At 40.0% G+C, this 22,533-nt stretch overlaps 1 protein-coding gene across 1 annotated transcript in view; it reads right to left on the reverse strand.

Annotated features, from left to right (window-relative positions):
• Nucleotides 1–22,533, reverse strand: part of LOC126108230 (zinc finger protein 664-like) — a 176,632-nt gene that overhangs the window by 93,838 nt on the left and 60,261 nt on the right. Inside the window, exon 3 of the mRNA XM_049913461.1 lies at nucleotides 7,922–7,984. Coding sequence (XP_049769418.1) covers nucleotides 7,922–7,984 — 63 coding nt within the window. The remainder of the gene's footprint in view (nucleotides 1–7,921; nucleotides 7,985–22,533) is intronic.

A 22,533-nucleotide genomic window follows, 5' to 3' on the forward strand; every position in this document is an offset into this window, starting at 1 on the left:
TCAACAATACCTGAAAAGATTTTACCCACAACGCTGATTAAAGAGATACCTCTGTAGTTGTTACATTCTTTTCTGTTTCCATGTTTAAAGATTGGTGTGATTACTGCTTTTGTCCAGTCTGATGGAACCTGCCCCGACTCCCAGGCCATTTCAATTATCCTGTGTAGCCATTTAAGACCTGACATTCCACTGTATTTGATGAGTTCCGACTTAATTTCATCCACCCCAGCCACTTTATTGCACTGTAATCTATTGACCATTTTTACCACTTCCTCAAATGTGATCCAAGTTAACAAGTGGCAACAAATTAGAACTGACACAGAAGCACAGCCATACTGGGGCACAGCGAAATCTCCCCCCCCCCCCCAAAAAAAAAAGTGCAAGAATAACTGAAAAAATCCAAGACAGATACATGGTTTAACAATTTAACAAGAGTTCACCCATCCCTCTCATGTTCTTATCTTTGTATCTTCTCCCTTAGCCTCGGCCTGTGACTATAAATGCACACTGTTGTCACACTGTCACCACTACAGTGTCATTTAGGCTAACTGGTGTAGGCTCTGACAAAAAGACCTCCCATTTTTGGAGAGGCCACCGCATGAGTTGTGGTGGTGATGCTGATGTGGAGAAGGTATTGATCGATAGCAGTAAATGTGCCATTTTCGGTGGGCATAATGGCTCAGGTAGATGAGCATTCTACGTTTGTCACGGAGGAGTATATTCATACTGATGGTTCTTCAATAATCGCGTTCAGTTTGAACTTGGCTGATATGAGTCTGTTCCTGATAGAGTTTGGGTATCAAACTTTAGAGCATCAGGTTCTGCCCTGAGAAGAAGATCTACTGGCCGATCCTGAACAGTAACAATGCAAGAAAATGTGGTGTGTATCAGCATGCCCATCCAGTAATCTCCAAAGTGCTCCATAATTAAACGTGCAGACACCCTGGGACTGTCTGACAGAAGTGTAAGAAGAATGTTGCATAGACAGCTTCACACCACTCATAAAAAATGATGGCTACCCAAGAATTAAGCGAGAGAGATTTTGACATTTTCAGAGCTGTGTGTGAGGAAATTCTTCAGAACAGTCTGCCTGACACTGCATTGATTTCTTCTTTTGAGGTCCACTTCCATTTATCAGGTACAATAAATAAAAAAAATTTCTGCCACTGGGCAGCAGAAAACCCTCAGAAATCAGAAACTTTGCCACCGAGCATTTCACAGCCATCCTCTGAGAGTCTGCCAAAGACCTTGCTGCAGTGGTGACACCGGTTCCTGTCAGATCACCAAAGTTTAGTGCCACTGGGTTTGGCTAGCACTTCGTTGGGTGACCATATGGGTCTACCAAGTGCTGTTGGCAAGTGGAGTGCACTCACCCCTTGTGAGGCCAATGAGGATCTACTTGATTGGGAAGTAGCAGCCCCAGTCACAAAAACTGATGATGGTACACGTCTATTATGTTTTAGCAAAAGTAAAAAAATACAAAAACACAATAGGCAGTGAAAATAATAATCAAAAATGGCAAAATGATAATACTATTTTATGAACTGGGAGTCTTTAACTTTTCACTGGGATTTTCAAATCGTGCTTAGAATTTCCTGGAATGTTAAATTTTCTGACAATATTATGTTATTTAAAATAAACAATCAACTTTTGAAAGTATAATGTAACTGGCTAGATATAAAAATCTATTCACTGAGGGGTGGCAGGGGAACACACATATAATGATATTAAAATTTGCAAGCTTTTCGAGCCAGTGAGGCTTTCTTCTGGCATTAGTGTTGAAGAGAAAGGGAGAGGTGTGAAGGAAAAGGACTGGTTATGATCAGAAAATGGGGAGAGTTTGGAAGTTGCCAAGAATCCCGAGTCATGGGAGACTTAACTGGACGGGATGAGAAGGAAAGACTGATTGTTGGGAACTGCACCGGATGAGATTTGAGAACCTAAGAGCTTCAAAAAGGAAGATGGGTAATACCCAACACAGAGATTGCCTACTGAACATTGTGCACAAGTTAATAAAAGTGGAAAGCTATGTGCATTCTATGTGGTAGAGGTGGGAGGCCAGGGAAAAATAGACACATAAAAATATAAAACATATAGAAAACTAAAAGACAGTGACGAAAGGAATTGTTGTTGTTGTTGTTATCTTAAGTCCAAAGACCGGTTTGATGCATCTCTCCATGCTACTATATCTTGTGCAAGCCTCCTCATCTCCGATTAACTACAGCAACCTACAATCTTCTGAATCCGCTTACTGTATTCATCTCTCGGTCTCCCTCTATGATTTTTACCACCCACACTTCCCTCCAATACTAAATTGGTGAAACCCGTGACATCTCAGTACGTATCCTACCAACCTATCCCTTCTTTTGGTCAAGCTGTGCCACAAATTCCTTGTCTCCCCAATTCTATTCAGTATTTCCTCATTGGTAACATGATTGACCCATCTAATCTTCAGCACTCTTCTGCAGCATAGCATTTCAAAAGCCTCTATTCTCTTTTCATCTAAACTGTTTATCGTCCGTGTTTCACTTCCATACATGGTTACACTCCAGACAATTAACTTCAGAAAAGACTTCCTAACTTTTAAATCTATATTTGATGTTAACAAATTTCTTGCCATCGCCAGTCTACATTTTATATCTCCTCTACTTCAGCCAACATCAGTTATTTTGCTGCCCAAATAGCAAAACTCATCTACTACTTTAAAAAAGTGTCTTGTTTCCCAATCTAATTCCCTTAGCATCACCTGATTTAACTGACTACATACCATTATCCTTGTTTTGCTTTTGTTGATGTTCATCTTATAATCTCCTTTCAAGACACTGTCCATTCCATTCAACTGTTCTTCCAAGACCTTCGCTGTTGCTGACAGAATGACAACGTCGTTGGCAAACCTCAAAGTTTTTACTTCTTCTCCCTGAACCTTAATTCCTACTCCAAATTTATCTTTCGTTTCCTTTACTGCTTTTTCAACATACATATTGAATAATATTGGGGATAGGCTACTCCCTATGTCACTCCCTTCTGAACCACTGCTCTTTCATGCCCCTCGACTCTTATAACTGTTGTGTCGTTTCTATACAAGTTGCTAATAGTGTTTCGCTCCCTGTGTTTTACCCCTGCTACCTTCTGAATTTTAAAGAGACTATTCCAGTCAACATTGTCAAAAGCTTTGTCTAAGTCCACAAATGCTGTAAATGTAGGTTTGCCTTTTCTTAACCTATCTTCTAAGACAAGTCATAGGGGCAGTATTGCATAGTATTCCTACATTTCTCTGGAACTCGAACTGATCTTCCCCAAGGTCTGTTTCTACCAGTTTTTCCATTCTTCTGCAGAGAATCCATTTTAGTATTTTGCAACCATTATTTATTAAAGTGAATTAAGTAATTTTCACACTTCTCAGCAACTGCTTTCTTTGGAACTGGAATTACTACATTCTTCTTGAAGTCTGAGGGTATTTCGCCTGTCTCATACATCTTGCACAACACATGGAAGAGTTTTGTCATGGATGGCTCTCCCAAGGCTGTCTGTATTTCTAACAGAATATCGTCTACTCCCGAAACCTTGTTTTGACTTAGGTCTCTCAGAGCTTTGTCAAATTCTTCTCACAGTATCATATCTCCCATCGCATCTTCATCAATGTACACTTCTCTTTCTATGGTATTGCTTTCAAGTTCATCTCCCTTGTATAGACCCTCTACATACTCCTTCCACTTTTCAGCTTTCCCTTCTTTGCTTAGGACTTGTTTACCAGTTGAGCTATTGATATTCAATCAGCAGCTTCTCTTTTCCCCAAAGGCATCTTTAATTTTCCTGTACGCATTATCTATCTTTCCCCTAGTGAAATATCCTTACATTTGTCCACTAGCCATTCTCGCTTAGCAATTTTGCTCTTCCTGTCAATCTCATTTTTTAAACATTTGCATTCTCTTTCAGCTATTCATTTGCTATATTTTTATATTTTCTCCTTTCGTCAATTAAGTTCAATATCTCTAGTGTTACCCTAGGATTTTTACTATCCCTCGTCTTTTTACCTACTTGATCCTCTGCTGCCTTCACTATTTCATCTCTTAAGGCTATCCATTCGTCATCTTCTGTATTCCTTTCTCCGCTTCCAGTCAACTGTTGTATAATGCTCCCTCTGAAGCTCTCAACAATCTCTGGTTCTTTCAACTTATCCAGGTCCCATCTCCTTAATTTCCTACATTTGCCCAATTCTTTCAATTTTAATCTACTGTTCATAACCAATAAAATGTGGTCAGAGTCCACATCTGCTGCTGGTAATGTCTTACAATTTAAAATCTTGTTCCCAAATCTCTGCCTGACCATTATATAATCAATCTGAAACTGTCCAGTGTCTCCAGGTCTCTTCCACATACACAACCTTCTTTTATCATTCTTAAAAAAAGGTCAGCCATGATTAAATTACGCTCTGTGCAAAATTCTAACAGGTGGCTTTCTCTTTCATTCCTTCCCCCCCAGTCCATATGCACCTACTATTTTTCCTTCTCTTCTTTTCCTGCTATCGAATTCCAGTCTCCTTTAAACTGTCTGAATAATTTCTTTTATATCGTCATACCTTTCTTCAAAATCTTCATCATCTGCAGAGCTAGGTGGCATGTAAACTTGTACTACTGTGGTAGGCGTGGGCTTTATGTCTATTAATAGCTTGCCTGCATTCCTATTTTCTTATTCATTATTAACCCTACTCCAGCATTGCCTCTATTTGATTTGGTATTTATAGCCCTTTGTTCACCTGTCCAGAAGTCCTGTTGCTCCTGCCTAATTCCCACTATATCTAACTTCAGCCTACCCATCTCCCTTTTTAAATTCTCTAACCTACCTGCTCAATTAAGGGATCTAACATTCCATGCTCCGATCCACAGAATATCAGTTTTGTTTCTCTCGATGATGACATCCTGAGTAGTCGGCACCTGAAGATCTGAATGGGGGACTATTTTACCTCCTGAGTATTTTACCCAAGAGGACGCCATCTTCATTTAACCATAAAGTAGAGCTGCATGTCCTCACGAAAAACTGCGGCTGTAGTTTCCCCTTGCTTTCAGCTGTTCACAGTACCAGCACAGCAAGGCCGTTTTGGATGATGTTACAAGGCCAGATCAATCAATCATCCAGACCGTTGCCCCTGCAACTACTGAAAATGCCCCTCTTCAGGTATCACATGTTTGTCTGGCCTCACAACAGATATCCCTCTGTTGTTGTTGTACAGAAAATACAGTTGCCTGTATCGCTGAGGCACACAAGCCACCCCACCAACGGCAACGTCCTTGGTTCATGCAGGGTGAGAATTGAGGACATACTGTAATGCCAGTTTCAACCTGCGTAGTTCTGAGAAACTGGTGTCTGGGGGATGAATCGAGATGGCAACTGTGGTGAAACAAGCACCGAGGTCACGACTGTCGTGTTGTAGAGCATGCTCTGCAACAGGATATTGTGTGTTGCCAGTATACACTCTCTGCCTATGCTCATTCATCTTAACTGGTAAGCTGGTGGTAGTGATGCCGATGTAAAAGGCCGAACAGTGTTTACATAACAGCTAGTATATGACGTGTCATTTCACAGGTGGCTGACCCTTTGATAGTATATATTTTTCCAGTTATAGACCTGATGTAGGTGGGGTAGGAGGATGCATAGGGCAAGTATTGCAGCAGAGATGGTATGGGAGGGCCACAAAAAGCTATTCTATGTATGGTGGGCAGAATGTCAGACAGAATGGATCTCATTTCAGGGCAAAATTTTAGAAATTCACAGCGCTGTTGAAGTATCTGATTAATACAGTCAATGCAGTAATTGAAAAGCCCTCATTCTCCGTGTTGATACAAACATCTTACTTTTCCAAAAAGTTATACTTCTTCAAAAATTATCGTATTTCAGAACATTCAAACTTTAAAATGAGCTCCTGTCAAAATTCTGTTCTCATAGTTTTGCAACCCTGATTTTTCTGATTACAAAAATGTATGCTTTTAATGTAATGTAATTGGATAGGCGAAAGTCCACGGTCTCAACTTGAGCCACAACTGTTACCTCAAAATAATCTTTTACAAGCCTTCCAAGAATGCCTAACATTCATCATTGCTTCACAACCCTTCCACAGATATCTACTAAAGTCCAAGGTCCCAACTTGATCCACGACCACTACCTCAAGAAGACGTAACATCCGTCATTGCTTCACAAACCTTCCACAGGTCTCTACAACATGACCATAACCTGTCCTCTTCATTCCCTAAAAACTGGTATCATTATCCTTCCAGCAGACAATGAGTGTAACACTGTGGTACTTGAATGACAAGAGTATGTAAGTGAGGGCCTACACCAGTTGTCTGACACCTCTATGTAGCATCTGCCATCAAGATCCAATCCTTGTGATAAAAACTAACCTATTGTCCCTCCTTAAAACCCCAGGGCCCCTCACAAGGACTAACACATCAGTCCATAGAAGTTATTACCCCACCCCAAACCACCCTCCCCCACCTTTTACCTTCTTCCTGGGATCAACAAACCCAACCACCCCACTCGTCCAATAGTTGTTGGCTTCAGAGCACCCAACAAACTTATATCTGACTTAATACCTGCAACCTGTAATACAAAGACTTCCCTCCTGTATTAAAGACACTAACCATTTCCTAGATCGTCTGAAATCTGTGCCCACCCCACTCCCACTACACACCATACTTGTCACCATTGATGCCATCTCCCTCTATGCCAACATCCCCCAGCTGCTGAACGGAATGGACAGTGTCTTGAAACGAGGATATAAGATGAACATCAACAAAAGCAAAACGAGGATAATGGAATGTAGTCAAATTAAATCGGGTGATGCTGAGTGAATTAGATTAGGAAATAAGACACTTAAAGTAGTAAAGGAGTTTTGCTATTTGGGGAGCAAAATAACTGATGATGGTCAAAGTAGAGAGGATATAAAATGTAGACTGGCAATGGCAAGGAAAGCGTTTCTGAAGAAGAGAAATTTGTTAATATCGAGTACTGATTTAAGTGTCAGGAAGTCGTTTCTGAAAGTATTTGTATGGAGTGTAGCCATGTATGGAAGTGAAACATGGACAATAAATAGTTTGGACAAGAAGAGAATAGAAACTTTCGAAATGTGGTGCTACAGAAGAATGCTGAAGATTAGATGGGTAGATCGCATAACTAATGAGGAGGTATTGAATAGAATTGGGGAGAAGAGGAGTTTGTGGCACAACTTGACTAGAAGAAGGGATCGGTTGTTAGGACATGTTCTGAGGCATCAAAGGATCACAAATTTAGTATTGGAGTGCAGCGTGCAGGTTAAAAATCGTAGAGGGAGACCAAGAGATGAATACACTAAGCAGATTCAGAAGAATGTAGGTTGCAGTAGGTACTGGGAGATGAAGAAGCTTGCACAGGATGGAGTAGCATGGAAGGCTGCATCAAACCAGTCTCAGGACTGAAGACCACAACAACAACCTATGCTGCTGAGCAAGTTATAGTAGTATCTCGATGTTAGTAACAAGTATTCCCTACAGGAACCTGTAACTATAGAGATAAGAAACATAATGCAACTCTGTATTTACATAAGTAACTGCACAAAATATACTGTTCGCAATACACAACTACATGGTCACACAGCATGAGGCACAGAGGTAGCATGCAGCAGTTATCCTGAGGTGGTGAGGCTGGCACAGGACAGGCTAGCATGGAGAGATGTAGCAAACCAGTTTTCAGACTGAATACCAAAACAACAAACAATAACAACAACAAATATATGTCTCTATATCTATTCATTGTGGGAGCTGCTGAAACCATTATTTTTTCAACCATTTGTGCAACTGTAACATCTGTATTGATACATCCTGTACCAAACTATATACAACTTGACCTCAGAAAAAAATAGGAATCAGTTGAATCAGAGAAAACTTACCAGCCGTTCTCCAAAACTGGATGGCTCACAATACGGCAGGAATTCATCGCAGAACGAATAGTCCTGTAACAAATGAGATTGTAGCTATGGTGATCATAGGTCTTGAGTATTAGGAGTGAGTTAGTTTTATGTTCCACAAATTATATGTATGTTTTATCAATTTGAGGTGGAATGAGTCCTTTTCACTTTTATTACACATTCATATGTAGATACATGGCCACAGGTTCATTGTTTACAAGTGTTTTTTTTTCTCAGATGTCAATTAGTAATTCCTGCTCACTACTTTTTACATATTACATAAATAGAAAGTCTTCTGCAGAATACAAGGAGTTGTTGAGGAGAAACCTTTTCAATTTCTTTTCAAATTTTACTTTGCTGTCAGACATTTTATATCACTGCAATGTTACCAAACGTTTTTGTTGCAACATTGTGCAGCCCTTTCGTGCCAAAGACAACCTTAATGTGCATTAATGAATGGCATTTGTTCTTCTTGTTCAGTAATTATGTACAGTAATGTTCCTTTTGAACACAGTGTGTTACTTACAACAAATTTCATGTGGTAATAAATATACTGCGATGTAGTAGTCAGAATGCTAGACTCCTTAAAGATGGTCTTGGATGAACACCACATATTATTCTTACAGCACATTTGAGCAACAAAAACTTACTTTGTTAAAGATGACTCACCCCAAAACATTATTACCATTTGCTTACCACTCATTATATTTATCATTGGTATAATACCCCACTATGTGCAGAACTAAATACGTTATCTTTTCGAAATTGAGAGAGACACCATTTCCAGAAAACCATGTAATAACAATTTTTACAAAATTACTTACCATTTCTTCTGTTACTATATGTGTTGTGTATGCCTGGATTGATTATGTTACAACCAATTCTGCTTGCTGAGTATTAGACAATCTTTTCTGAAGGTATCTGTCTGGAGCATAGTCTTATACAGAATCAAAATGTGGATGATAAGGAGTCCAGACAAGAAGAGAATAGAGGCTTTTGAAAAGTGGTGTTATGGAAGAGGGCTGAAGTCTAAGTATTCGTAACAAAGATCCCAAATTTACTTACCTCCATGAAATCTGTCATGCTCATATTACACTTGGAAGCAGTGCTGGCTATGAAACGTATATTGAAAAGACAGTTCAGATACCATAAGAAAGAGTAGGGGTGGGGGTATTTCACTGCAGCCAACAGAAAGGTTGTCTCTATTGGGCCCGATTTTGAGTATGACTGTAAAGTTATCGGGACATATATAAGAGGTCTAGGTGAAATCATGTAAATTGCTGGATTTTTTTACCAGCCACCCAATTCTGCTATGACAGTTTTGGAGTCATTCATAGGAAGTCTATGCTCAGTAGTGCAAAAATACCCAGACCATGCAATACTACTTAGCAGTGAACTTAACCTACAAAGTACAGATTGGGACACCTTTGGATATGTTGCAGGGGATACATGTTTTCTGAAAACTGTCTGTGTACTTTCATTGCCAGCCTTTGTCCATTGCTTTGACTACCGTTTTGAATCTGGTGTGTAATGATGGATCCAGGTTCCATCAACAGCCACAAATCCTTCAGATTGTGATCAAATGACACCGAACATTCTGTTGAAATGTAGTGCCAGATGCGCTTTTGGTCAACTGTGAGTAACACCAGCACCTCCCTTGCACACAGCGTGTTCACAGCCAATCATCGTTGCAGAATACTGCGCACTTGGTCAGCTCAGACGCCTACAGTCTTAGCGAGCTCACAAATTTTTATTCTGTGGCCTTGCAAGACATATAACAGATTTTGTCAGTGGTTTCCTTGGTGGTGACCTCAAGTGGAAGCCCAGAGCGTGCTTCGTCTTCGATGCTTGTCTGACTATGTTCAAATTCATTAATCCAAATGCAAATGGTCTTCCATGATGATGCAGCGTCTGTGTGAACTTCATCCAATTCTGTTTTGATTTACGCTGCAGTCCAATTCTTCAAAAATGAAAATGTTTAATGACAACACACAACTCGGTTTCCTCCATTTTCAGTCGCAGTGAACACACTGATCAATTCAGATGGTTGTCAACAATGAACTGTACACTGTACATTGTTGAAATTCTTTCCCAAGAAATAAGTGGGATTCTTAGCCACATATGTAATAGCTCTCTGAAGCAGGGTATGTTCCCAGATAGACTGAAGTATGCCATTGTTAAACCACTGCATAAAAAAGGGGATACGTCTGACATCAACAACTACCGCTCAATCTCTCTTCTGACTGCCTTATCCAAAATTTTTGAAAAAGTAATGTATTGTACAGTAGCTTCACACCTTCGTAAAAATAAAGTTTTCATAAAATGTAAGTTTGGTTTCCAAAAGGGTTTTTCAAAGGAAAATGCTATATATACTTTCACCAATGAAATATTAAATGCTCTGAGTAACTGGAAGTCACCCGTTGGGATTTTTTGTTATCTATCAAAGGCTTTTGATTCTGTAAATCATGGAATACTTCTAGATAAGCTCAAGTACTGTGATATGAATGGGACAGTGCTCCAATGGTTTAAATCATATCTAACTGGAAGAGTGCAGAAAGTTGAAATAAGCAGTTCACATAATATGCAAAAAAACTGGTGATTTCTCAAACTGGGGAACAATCAAGAATGGGGTGCCGCACGGTTCGGTCTTGGGTCCTCTGCTATTCTTAATATATATTAATGACTTGCCATTCTGTATTCACGAAGATGCAAAGCTGGTACTTTTTGCCGATGATACAAGTATAGCTATCACACCCAACAGACAAGAATTAACTGGTGAAATTGTAAACAATGTTTTCAGTAAATCATTAAGTGGTTCTCTGCAAATGGGCTCTCATTAAACTTTGACAAAACACAGTATACACAGTTCCACACAGTAAATGGAATGACACCATTGATAAATATAGACATTGGTCAGAATATTCAAAATTTCTAGGTGTATGCATTGATGAAGGGTTGAACTGGAAAAAACACACTGAGGATCTGCTGAAACGTTTGAGTTCAGCTACTTATGCTATTAGGGTCATTGCAAACTTTGGCGATATACATCTGAGTAAATTAGCTTACCATGCCTATTTTCATTCTCTGCTTTCCTATGGCATCATATTCTGGGGTAACTCATCATTGAGTAAAAGAGTGTTCATTGCACAAAATCGTGTAATCAGAATAATTGCTGGAGCTCATCCAAGATCATCCTGCAGACACTTATTTAAAGAGCTAGAGATCTTCACTGTAGCCTCACAATACATATATTCACTTATGAAATTTGTTATTAACAATCCGAACGAATTCGAAAGTAATAGCAGTGTACATGGCTACAACACCAGGAGAAAGGATGATCTTCACTACTCAAAGGTTAAATCTAACTTTGGCTCAGAAGGGGGTAAATTATGCTGCCACGAAAGTCTTTGGTCACTTACCTAATAGCATCAAAAGTCTGACAGATAGCCATACAGCATTTAAAAGGAAATTATAAGAATTTCTTAATGGCAATTCCTTCTACTCGTTAGATGAATTTTTGGATATAATAAGTGGGTAATTTCCCCAATCACCCCCCCCCCCCCCCCGAAAAAAAAAATTAAAAATATTAAGTGTCATGTAATATTTTGTGTAATGTAATATCCGTATGGACACCTTCTATTAACCTGACACGTTCCACATCATTGCGAAGTGTCGTATTCATGATCTATGGAACAAGTACTAATCTAATCTAAACAGTCCTTGGAATAATCATGAAGGTGCAACAAAGATGTTCCATTCTTTCACGGAAATTTAAGAGTGTTATCAAACCACCTTCGTAGCCATTCTGTTGGGACACAGTTCTTTGGTGGCATAGTTTGCCAGGCAGACTGCTGACATCTGAGACCACATATATTCTATGTGCCAGAGTGTAAGACACTGCTGTGTTGTGCAGCTCGTGACCTGCAGCTCCCAGCAGAGGGGGGAGATGTCAAATAGTCATGTCGATGAAACAGTGAATAATTTGCACAATATTATACAGCGGCAAACCCAAGAAGTGTATTTGCAACAGATAGTCGGGAAAGCCTGAAAAGTCACATCAGGGTGTACTGTAAATATTTAGTACAAATGTATCTGAAATACAAATGCCTCCTGAAACATTTCTCCTTATACAGGCCTACTGAGCCCCCCCCCCCCCCCCCCCCAAATTAATGTGGCTAATATTTCTCTCAGCTGGGGAACATGGCCCATGCATGATGGGGAACTGTACAATTTTTCTGCTGATGTGAGACAACACATAACACCGCAATACAAGCCAGCACCAATATGGGCCAAGATAGGCCTAGATGGATACGTAAAGCAGGACACATACCTTCGCCTCACCTCAAAGATCACCTGACCTCAATCACCTAGATCAGTGTTTCTGAAAGTTTCTGGGAGTCTACTAAATTTCTGCCCTGAAGCCAGTTAACCATTATGGAATGGAACATCACATCCCAAGCATAATTCGTTCCAGAATCTTACTCTTAATGCAAAACACTCGTTAAGTGAAACAATTTATCCCATATAAATTGATGGGAAACATGGTAATACGTTCCATGCAGAAAATTACTTAAGTTTTATCTTATTTATGCCATTTATTTAAAGATATGGATATAATAGAGGGAAACATTCCACGTGGGAAAAATATATCTAAAAACAAAGATGATGTGACTTACCAAACGAAAGCGCTGGCAGGTCGATAGACACACAAACAAACACAAACATACACACAAAATACAAGCTTTCGCAACCAACGGTTGCTTCATCAGGAAAGAGGGAAGGAGAGGGAAAGACAAAAGGATGTGGGTTTTGAGGGAGAGGGTAAGGAGTCATTCCAATCCCGGGAGTGGAAAGACTTATAGGAGGGAAAAAAGGACAGGTATACACTCGCACACACACCCATATCCAACCGCACATACACAGACACAAGCAGACATTTGTAAAGGAAAAGAGTTTCGGCAGAGATGTCAGCCGAGGCAGAAGTACAGATGCAAAGATGTTGTTGAAAGACAGGTGAGGTATGAGCGGTGGCAACTTGAAATTAGCGGAGGTTGAGGCCTGGCGGATAACGAGAAGAGAGGATATACTGAAGGGCAAGTTCCCATCTCCGGAGTTCTGACAGGTTGGTGTTAGTGGGAAGTATCCAGAAAATCCGGACGGTGTAACACTGTGCCAAGATGTGCTGGCCGTGCACCAAGGCATGTTTAGCTACAGGGTGATCCTCATTACTGACAAACACTGTCTGCCTGTGTCCATTCATGCGAATGGACAGTTTGTTGCTGGTCATTCCCACATAGAAAGCTTCACAGTGTAGGCAGGTCAGTTGGTAAATCACGTGGGTGCTTTCACACGTGGCTCTGCCTTTGATCGTGTACAGGACTGGAGTAGTTGGTGGTGGGAGGGTGCACGGGACAGGTTTTACACCGGGGGTAGGAGCCGAGGGTAGGGAACAAATGTCTGCTTGTGTCTGTGTATGTGCGGTTGGATATGGGGGGTGTGTGCGAGTGTATACCTGTCCTTTTTTCCCCCTAAGGTAAGTCTTTCCGCTCCCGGGATTGGAATGACTCCTTACCCTCTCCCTTAAAACCCACATCCTTTTGTCTTTCCCTCTCCTTCCCTCTTTCCTGATGAGGCAACCATTGGTTGCGAAAGCTTGAATTTTGTGTGTATGTTTGTGTTTGTTTGTGTGTCTATCGACCTGCCAGCGCTTTCGTTTGGTAAGTCACATCATCTTCGTTTTTAGATACATTTATTTAAAGAAAATTATATTACACACTTTATTACTCACAATGCATAACTAACTCTTTTTTACTAGGAAGCTGTCTATAGTCATTTCTTTTTGCCGATGCTTCCTACAACCTGGAGAAAATGCAACACAGCACTAGTGTCAAATAAATTTGTAGCGTGCATAGCCATTGCTTTATGGGGGTGATGATTTTCAATGTACGATGCAACCAATTTCCATGCTTTCAGCATTTCTCTTATTGCGCCAGAAGATTGCTGCTTTGTTGTCACCTCCTCCTCCACTGAAGAGCTCCTCTCCACAACTTCCTGCTGTAAAACACACTGCAATTTCATAAGCTCTTTGGTGGTCATTTTCTTGTCTGTGGTCTTCCACAAGTTCTTCGATACCATTGTTATCGTTCCAAACAAAGACACAATCTCATTGACTACAGGCTCTGCAGGTACTGACTCAAATGCCTCAGAGTTACATCCGACAACAAACTCCGGCCGAAGCTTCTTCCAAGCAGGAGTGAGAGTTCTCTTGGTAAACCCCTCCCAAGCCTTTTCGATCATCTTGACGCAGGCGATGATGTTGAAGTGACATTTTCAAAACTCTCTGAGAGTGAGATTTGTAGCTTCAGTCAACTCAAAGCAATGCTCTAAGAGTGCTCTAGTGTAGAGCTTCTTGAAGTTAGAAATAATCTGCTGGTCCATAGGCTGGAGTAATAGAGGCAGAAATTGGATGTTGGTGAATTGAAATTCTTTAAGGAAGTGGTCTGGTAGGACTGGAGAATGTTCTCATTAATAGGGTCACCTTGCAACTGCCTTCATTTACCCTTACAAGGACCTACCTTTCGGCATCATCCAGAATACGAAACAGTTATTTAGATACTCTTGTCACTTCCTTTGAAGCGTCTATCTCCTTAATCTTGTCCTCGTTCTTGAGGCTAGCGTAATTAGATGATGTAAACCGATTGTATGTGCATGCTAAATCAGCAATGCTCACACCACATTCACATTTCTCTATGACTTTACGTTTTATTTCAGAGGTCATTATCTTTCTCTTATGGTTATCTTCTTTTAGCTTTGTCTTCAGGAGCACTTTTACAAAGGTTTTAAAGTTTGCGCAAAAAAAAAAAAAAAAAAAAAAAAAAAAAAAAAAAAAACACTATGTGAAACAGAAGTTTGGAAAAATATGTGATCATAAGATGCACTAAGATGATAGCGGAAACAGAGCTAAACCCACACTGAAGCACATACTAAAGACATTGTTCATGCCATTGCCAACAATGAAAAGCGTTCATACTACTAAACGTCTTCCCCTGCATGCGAATAGCTGGTGACAACACACTTGGGTTGCCACTTGGGTCCCAGTTTCGAATTAAGAAAATGAGCATCCCATAAATTGCTTTCGGGTTACCAGTTTAGCCCCGGATTTGTGATCCCAAATAAATACTCTCATACCGTCTATTTCTTCCCAAATTCTGGCATGGATTTGTATTTTAATTGTCACTGTTAAGCAAAATAATGATTTGTGTTTCACTGTTGCACCTGCCAGCGTCTATCCAGGGCTTCTTTCTATTATTAACTCTTGCCTTTGGATTCAGTTCAATTAAGACATTGCAGCTACACAGTTCTATGTCCAAGGCTTATTATTCTTAGTTCACATTTGCGTGTGTGTTTAGTGAGCTCTAAATGTCAAAATGAAAGTGTTCCTTTCAAGACAAATGGTCTTTCACCAAATGAGGAAGACATAACCTTGAAGTGGAATGTGGAATATGTAAGTTGTATGTTCCCATTTCACATGGAGGAAGGGTAGATATTAGGTCAGCAGCCAAAAGCATCAATCAAACATGTACTCTGTACTCTGCTAGCACTTAAAAGAAAGACAGAGAGAGAGAGAGAGAGAGAGAGAGAGAGAGAGAGAGAGATCTTTTTTATTTCAAAGTTATCAAAACAGACCCAATCAGTAGCAGCAGCTGAATTAGGAATGAGTTATCATACCGTTAAACCTCAAGTCTTTGAAATCTGTAGACTGTACTTCTAGATTTCTGGAAAGCTTTTGACACCGTTACTTACAAGTGACTTCTAATGAAGCTGCTGCCTATGGGGTATTGTCTTAGTTGTGCGACTGGATTCGGGATTTCCTGTCAGGAAGGTCGCAGTTCATAGTAATAGATGGCAAATCTTCGAGTAAAACTGAAGTGATATCAGGTGTTCCCCATGGAAGCGTCCTTGGACCTCTGCTGTTCCTGATCTATACTGTATAAATGACCTGGGTGACAATCTTAGCAGTTCTCTTAGGTTGTTCGCAGATGATGTAATTTACCGTCTAGTAAGGTCATCCGAAGACCAGTATCAGTTGCAAAGCGATTTAGAAAAGATTGCTGTATGGTGTGGCAGGTGGCAGTTGACGCTAAATAGCGAAAAGTGTGAGGTGATCCACACGAGTTCTAAAAGAAATCCGTTGGAATTCGATTACTCGATAAATAGTACAATTCTCAAGGCTTTTTTTTTTTTTTTTTTTAAGTACCTGGGTGTTAAAATTACGAACAACTTCAGTTGGAAAGACCACATAGATAATATTGTGGGGAAGGCAAGCCAAAGGTTGCTTTTCATTGGCAGGACATTTGGAAGATGCAACAAGTCCACTAAAGAGATAGCTTACACTACACTCATTTGTCCTCTGTTAGAATATTGCTGCGTGGTTTGGGATCCTTACCAGGTGGGACTGACAGGGGACATCGAAAGGGTGCAAAAAAGGGCAGCTCGTTTTGTATTATCACGTAATAGCAGAGAGAGTGTGGCGGATATGGTATGTGGGTTGGAATAGAAGTAATTAAAGCAAAGACAATTTTCGTCACGGCGAGATCTATTTACGAAATTTCAGTCACCAACTTTCTCTTCCGAATGTGAAAAAATTTTGCTGAGCCAAACCTACATAGGTAGGAATGATCATCAAAATAAAATAAGAGAAATCAGAGTTCGAACAGAAAGGTTTAGGTGTTCGTTTTTCCCGCGCGCTGTTCGGGAGTGGAATGGTAGAGAGATAGTATGATTGTGGTTCGATGAACCCTCTGCCAAGCACTTAAATGTGAATTGCAGAGTAATCATGTAGATGTAGATGTAGGCTAAGCTCCAGTCTTTTTAGCGATTCTGTCACAGCAAAGAGTGTTGTGGTGTCACCGCCAGACACCACACTTGCTAGGTGGTAGCTTTAAATCGGCCGCGGTCCATTAGTACATGTCGGACCCGCGTGTCGCCACTGTCAGTACTTGCAGACCTAGCGCCACCACATGGCAGGTCTAGAGAGGCGGACTAGCACTCGCCCCAGTTGTACGACGACTTTGCTAGCGACTACACTGACGAAGCCTTACTCTCATTAGCCGAGCAGATAGTTAGAATAGCCTTCAGCTAAGTCCATGGCTACGACCTAGCAAGGCGCCATTAGCCTTACATAGCAATTGATAATTATCGTCTAAAGCATGTCTCAACAAGAACGATGTATACCAAAAGGATGCAATAAAGTTAAGTATCCGAGGAACTGCATATTTTTCTCTATAGCATTCATTGAGCGTCCTGTTTCAGACTTCACGATATTCTGGGTGAGCGTGCATATCGGCCCCCGCAAAATAACACTGTGTTGTCACTTCTGTCGACACATCAAGTGTGACATTGGGCAGAGCCAAAACAAGAGCACTTTTGAAAGCGGTTTTGGCACCCGACACTATCAAACAAATATGTGATGACCTTTCACTGGCCAGCTATTATTCAACAGCTACAGATGCGAGTAATCATAAGGCTGAAAAAATATCTCCATTAATTATTCAATATTTTAGACCTCATAATGGTATTCTGAAATTGCTTAAATTAGTTTCGCTGCCAAGTGAAACCGCCTCCACAATAAGTAAGTACTGCATTAGAAGAAAATAAAATTGATAAGAGCAAATTTTGCAGTGACAATGCTAACAATTTTGGAGTGCAACGAGCAGGTACAAACAATGTATTTGCTACACTGAAAAGTGAAGTAGATGAAAATCTTTTCGGAGTTGACTGCCCTACTCACATACTACACGATGCTGCTAAGACAGCCGCTGATGTGATGAGTGTTGATGTAGAAACCTTTATAATTAAACTTTTCAATTACTTCCCCATGTACACAGTACAAACGGAGCGTCTAAAGGAGTTTTGTGAGCTTGTGGACAAAGAGTATCATGCATTGTTGTTACATACAAAAACAAGGTGGTTATCTTTGTTTGTTGCTGTAGAGAGAGTACTGAAGTTATATGATGCTCTTAAATCATTCTTCCTCTTAGAAGAAAAGGCACTTAAATTTCTGACAACCCTATTCCAGAACCTGTTAATGGAGGCATATCTGAGGTTCCCGCTAGTCAGTTGAGCGCATTTCACAGACAAATACTTACTTTTGAAAAAGCAGACAGCAGTGTTATAGAACTAGCTGTGATTTTGGGAAATACTAGTAGAATCATAAAACGTTGTAAAGTGATATCTCTCTTGCAGAACAGTGAAGTTGCATGAACTAGTGAAATTCAAAAATTTCATGTTGATGTAGAATAGTTTTATGAAATGTGCACAGCTTATTTAGAAAAATGGTCAACAAATCTCAGGGAGTTTTCCATTTTTAAATGGATATTGCTGGACGCAGCACCTGAGTGGAGCAATGTGGAAAGGACAATAACATTTGTACAAGGTACAGGACTGTCAGTAAATGATAGTTTATTGTTTGAGCAGTTTTCTTTACTCAAGCAGTTCACTGAATCAGAAATCAACGAAAATAGCGATCACTGGGCTAGTAAATCGTGTCGGGAGAAATGGACCTATTTCTTTCGACAGATTGGAAAAACAGCATTATCAGTTGCTGAATCTATGTGAATTCGTCTTCAGTATTCCAGGCCATAATGCAAATGTGGAACGAGTATTTTCTCTCATGAATGTGCGATATACTGAGGAACAAACAGATTACAAGTATCAATGGTCGAAGCAATAATTAAATGTTTTTAATTATTACATGAGTTGCTCTAAGTTTTATGAATACATCATACAGCAGAAATATCTTCTCTCCAAAGCTCAGAGTTCAGATAAATATGAGGTGTAGGATAACAAATTATGTGATCTTCGCACTTCACCATACAGTGTTTCAGCAGACAATTTAGTATCTCATATTAATATTTCAAAGTAAAAAATTCTTGTGTTACCAGTATTAATAATGTAAAATGTTATTACCATTTGAATGCCCTTCCTTGAGTACTATTAAATTAATTACAGTATAAAGTGTTCATTTATTTATTTATTTTAATAAATCAATTGAATACAGCAGTAATTTGCACAAATATTTAACTTTTTTTAATGTTAAGAAAAGTGTACAGAAATGTCCCGGTTTATGATTCACAAATTATGGCCATTTTTAGTTAATTTTAGAGAAACCTCCCGGTTTGCTGGCAACAAATTCGGACAACCCTATATATCACTAAATCGTTGTCACTTGTGTGGAAAGTCCGGGAACACTTTCAATTATTTATTGCACAAGAACTAAATATTGTATAGATGTCATACATAATGCATTTTGAAGAGAAACTCTGAAAGCTTTTCTTTTACAAACATTAGATTTGCGAACCATGAGCGAGCTGGCAGGCTTCAATACAGTAATCGAATTCTTGTCATATCCATGGCATTGTCGACTGTGGAAGTCGCTTCCCGTACTCTCTTCCGGAGCTCTGCTACATCACGTGATAGAGGCAGTACATACACCAGATCTTTAATGTGTCCGCACAGAAAAAAAGTCACACGGAGTGAGATCTTGTGATCGGGGAGGCCATTTCATGAAACAGCTGTCCCCTTCTACAGCACGGCTTGCTCCGCACCTGAGCTCGCCACGTTTGCAACTAGCGCTGACTATTGGCAAATTACCAAACTATGCTGTGGCAATATACATGAAACAAAACTTTCAGGGTTTCTCTTCAAAATGACATATGTATGATATCTGTACAATGTTTGGTTCTCGTGCAATAAATAATTGAATGTGTTCCCAGACTTATATTCACCCTGTACCTTGTTATTCATCGGGACAGAACAGATACAGGTGTACGATATCATGCGGTGGCCACAGTCTGCCATCGATCCGAGGCATCTGTATCGGTGAAACAGATGTGGAACTGCGTGAAGGTCACACGTGCTGCAGGGAGGGAATGTGTGCACACAGCAATGAGTAGTATCGAAGACGGCACGCTGCAGCTAGCACAATGTTCTTGTGGGCCAGAGCAGCTGCACTTAGCAGAGCTGGCAGTGTCTAGGTGGAGGCTTTACCGGATTCCGAGGGCAGGTGGATGGCGTCAAATCCTGGACCCTGAGGAGTGTCTCTGGCATCTGGCAAGAGGAGCCCTTCTGACCCAACACGTTGGTCCGCCGCAGCCTTGCTCCGAGATATTTTGCTGTCAGGCAGCGGTGGCACATATGGCCAATCGATGTAATGCTGCATTCATTCCTCGCTACCACAGTCTTGCAACACAGTGATGTAATGTGTGGAGTGGTTTGCTTCTTGACTGTGTCTTCAGCTGCGTTGTTCTTTGAGGAACTGAAATCCTACATATAAAGCAGCTTAAAATGTCTAATTGCCTTACAAATTAGTGTGTTCAATGTTTGATGTTAAACATGTAAGGGGGAAAAAGTTTAGAAAGGTGTGAATTTATGTTTAAATTTTGTTGGAAGTCTGCTAAGTGCTCTCATTATCAAACACTGGATGAGTACAGCCTGGGTAATTTGTACTGCATTTTAAGCAAATGTTAGTTTTTCAGGCATCCCAATGTTTAGGATGTTATATCTCCTGAACTGCCTGTTGTACAATGATATAATGTTGCAGGTACATTTAATGATATACTGGGTGTTCGGAAATTCCCATTACAAACTTCTATGAGCTGTAGAGTGGAGTTATAGTGGAGTGAGTACATAATAAATTGAACAGAGATCCGTGTCCAGAAACACCATCCACTGACGCTGTAGAGTGTCAAAGTTAAATGTGTGTGTGTGTGTGTGTGTCATCACCCAGTTCTATCACTTAATGATGTGGACTCTTTGAGTCGCTTGTAACGAAGCATCCCATTAAGATCTTCCATTTCTTCTGATCCTGAGCTTCCCGTTGCCAGTTGAATCCCACTGTCTTCCTTATATCTCTGTCCCATCTGTGTGGTAGTTTTCCTCTAGGTCTCTGTTGATAAATTGGGCTCCAGTCTAGGACTTGTTTAGACCATCTACCATCTTTTGTTTGAGCAACATGACCAGCCCACTGCCATTTCAATGTATTAACTCTTTCCATTATGTCGGTGACCCTCGTTGTTCATCTTATTTCAGTTGCTCTCTTTGTCATAAGTTATGGTTGGAAATATACATTAGTCAAAACTAGATTTCTTCAGTTCAACCGACATCTTGGATATAATACAACACAGTCTACAGTAATTAAGTTTAGGTATTAGCAATCAGCAATTTCTTCGTTTCCCAAAACTTCTTCATTCGCTGTGATCTGGCTGCTCGTTTTTCTGCACATATGACATACTTCTTCCGTTCTGATGGTTTCTATGTCAGCCATGTGTATTTGTTCTTCAGAAGCAGTTTCTCTTCTCTGTATTGAATTTGGTGTGTGGTGGTGTCCAGTTCATCCAGATCACTTTGTACTTCTTTAAACCAGATGTTTTTGGTTTTACTGTTCCAGTAGTAGTCAAAAAATTGATTCAAGATTCTAGTATTTGGTAGGTGAGATATGCGGCCAAAAAATGCAATCCTTCTTTTCTGCATTGTATCAATAATGGATTCACTTTCTTTATACACTACTGAATGGGGCAAAAGTCTCCACTGCCCATTAACTTGGTGTTTGTTACTGAAAGTTGTTCAGAGTATTCTTCTATCAACTTTCTGTAATTTGTCAGTTGTTGCATGAGTATTTAGTCTGAATAGTGTTTCACTTGTACATGTTGCTTCCGGTTTAACAACGGAGGAGTAATGTTGAAATTTAGCATTTATTGAGAGAGATCTTTTTTTGTATGTTGGCCACGTGGCTCTCTGCACTTGCTGAAGTTTTAATGTTCCACTATCTATTGATGCTCTTTCATTAACATTCCAAGTAATAATCTCACCGAGATATTTAAACTTTTTTGCTACTTTAATTTTTTGATCATTATGGAGTATGATATGGGATGTGTCAACTGGGAAGCTGGGCATCATTTCAGTTTTCTCAAACGAAATTTGGAATCCAACCTTTGTCGTTTATCGTTCTAGTTGTTCTATCTGAACCTTTGCTTCACCAATACCGTTTGCTAACAGCGCCAAATTATCTGCAAATGCAGGGCAGTTAAGTTGAATCTTTCTTCCAATCTTAACAGATGGTGGGCGTATCTTGTTCCATTCATGCATGATTTTCTGCAGCACACAACTGATTCATCACCTTGTCCAAGCCCAGTATGAATCTCAAAAGGTTCAGAGAATTCATTTCTGAACCTTACTCTAGCTTTAGTATTTCGAAGGGTGACTGCAGCGAGGTTGACAAGTTTATGATGTAAACCAAATTATTTAAGAATTGACAGTAGGGATACACGATGGATACTATCGAAAAACGTGATTACTAGTTTCTTGTCCCTAAGCCTTTGATGTTTCATTATCCATTTGAGACTAATAATTTGATCAGGACAGCTTCGTCCTGTACAAAAGCCTCCTTGATATTCGCCAAGTTCACCATTAAGCTGTTCATGAATCCTGAAATACAGAACCTTGGAAAAAATTTTGTAAGTAACATCCAGCAGGGATATACCCCTATAATTATTTGGATCCAATTCATCTCCTTTTTTGTGTAGTGGATGGATTAT

This window comes from Schistocerca cancellata, chromosome 11 (assembly GCF_023864275.1).
Source record: "Schistocerca cancellata isolate TAMUIC-IGC-003103 chromosome 11, iqSchCanc2.1, whole genome shotgun sequence".
Taxonomy (NCBI): Eukaryota; Metazoa; Arthropoda; class Insecta; order Orthoptera; family Acrididae; genus Schistocerca; species Schistocerca cancellata.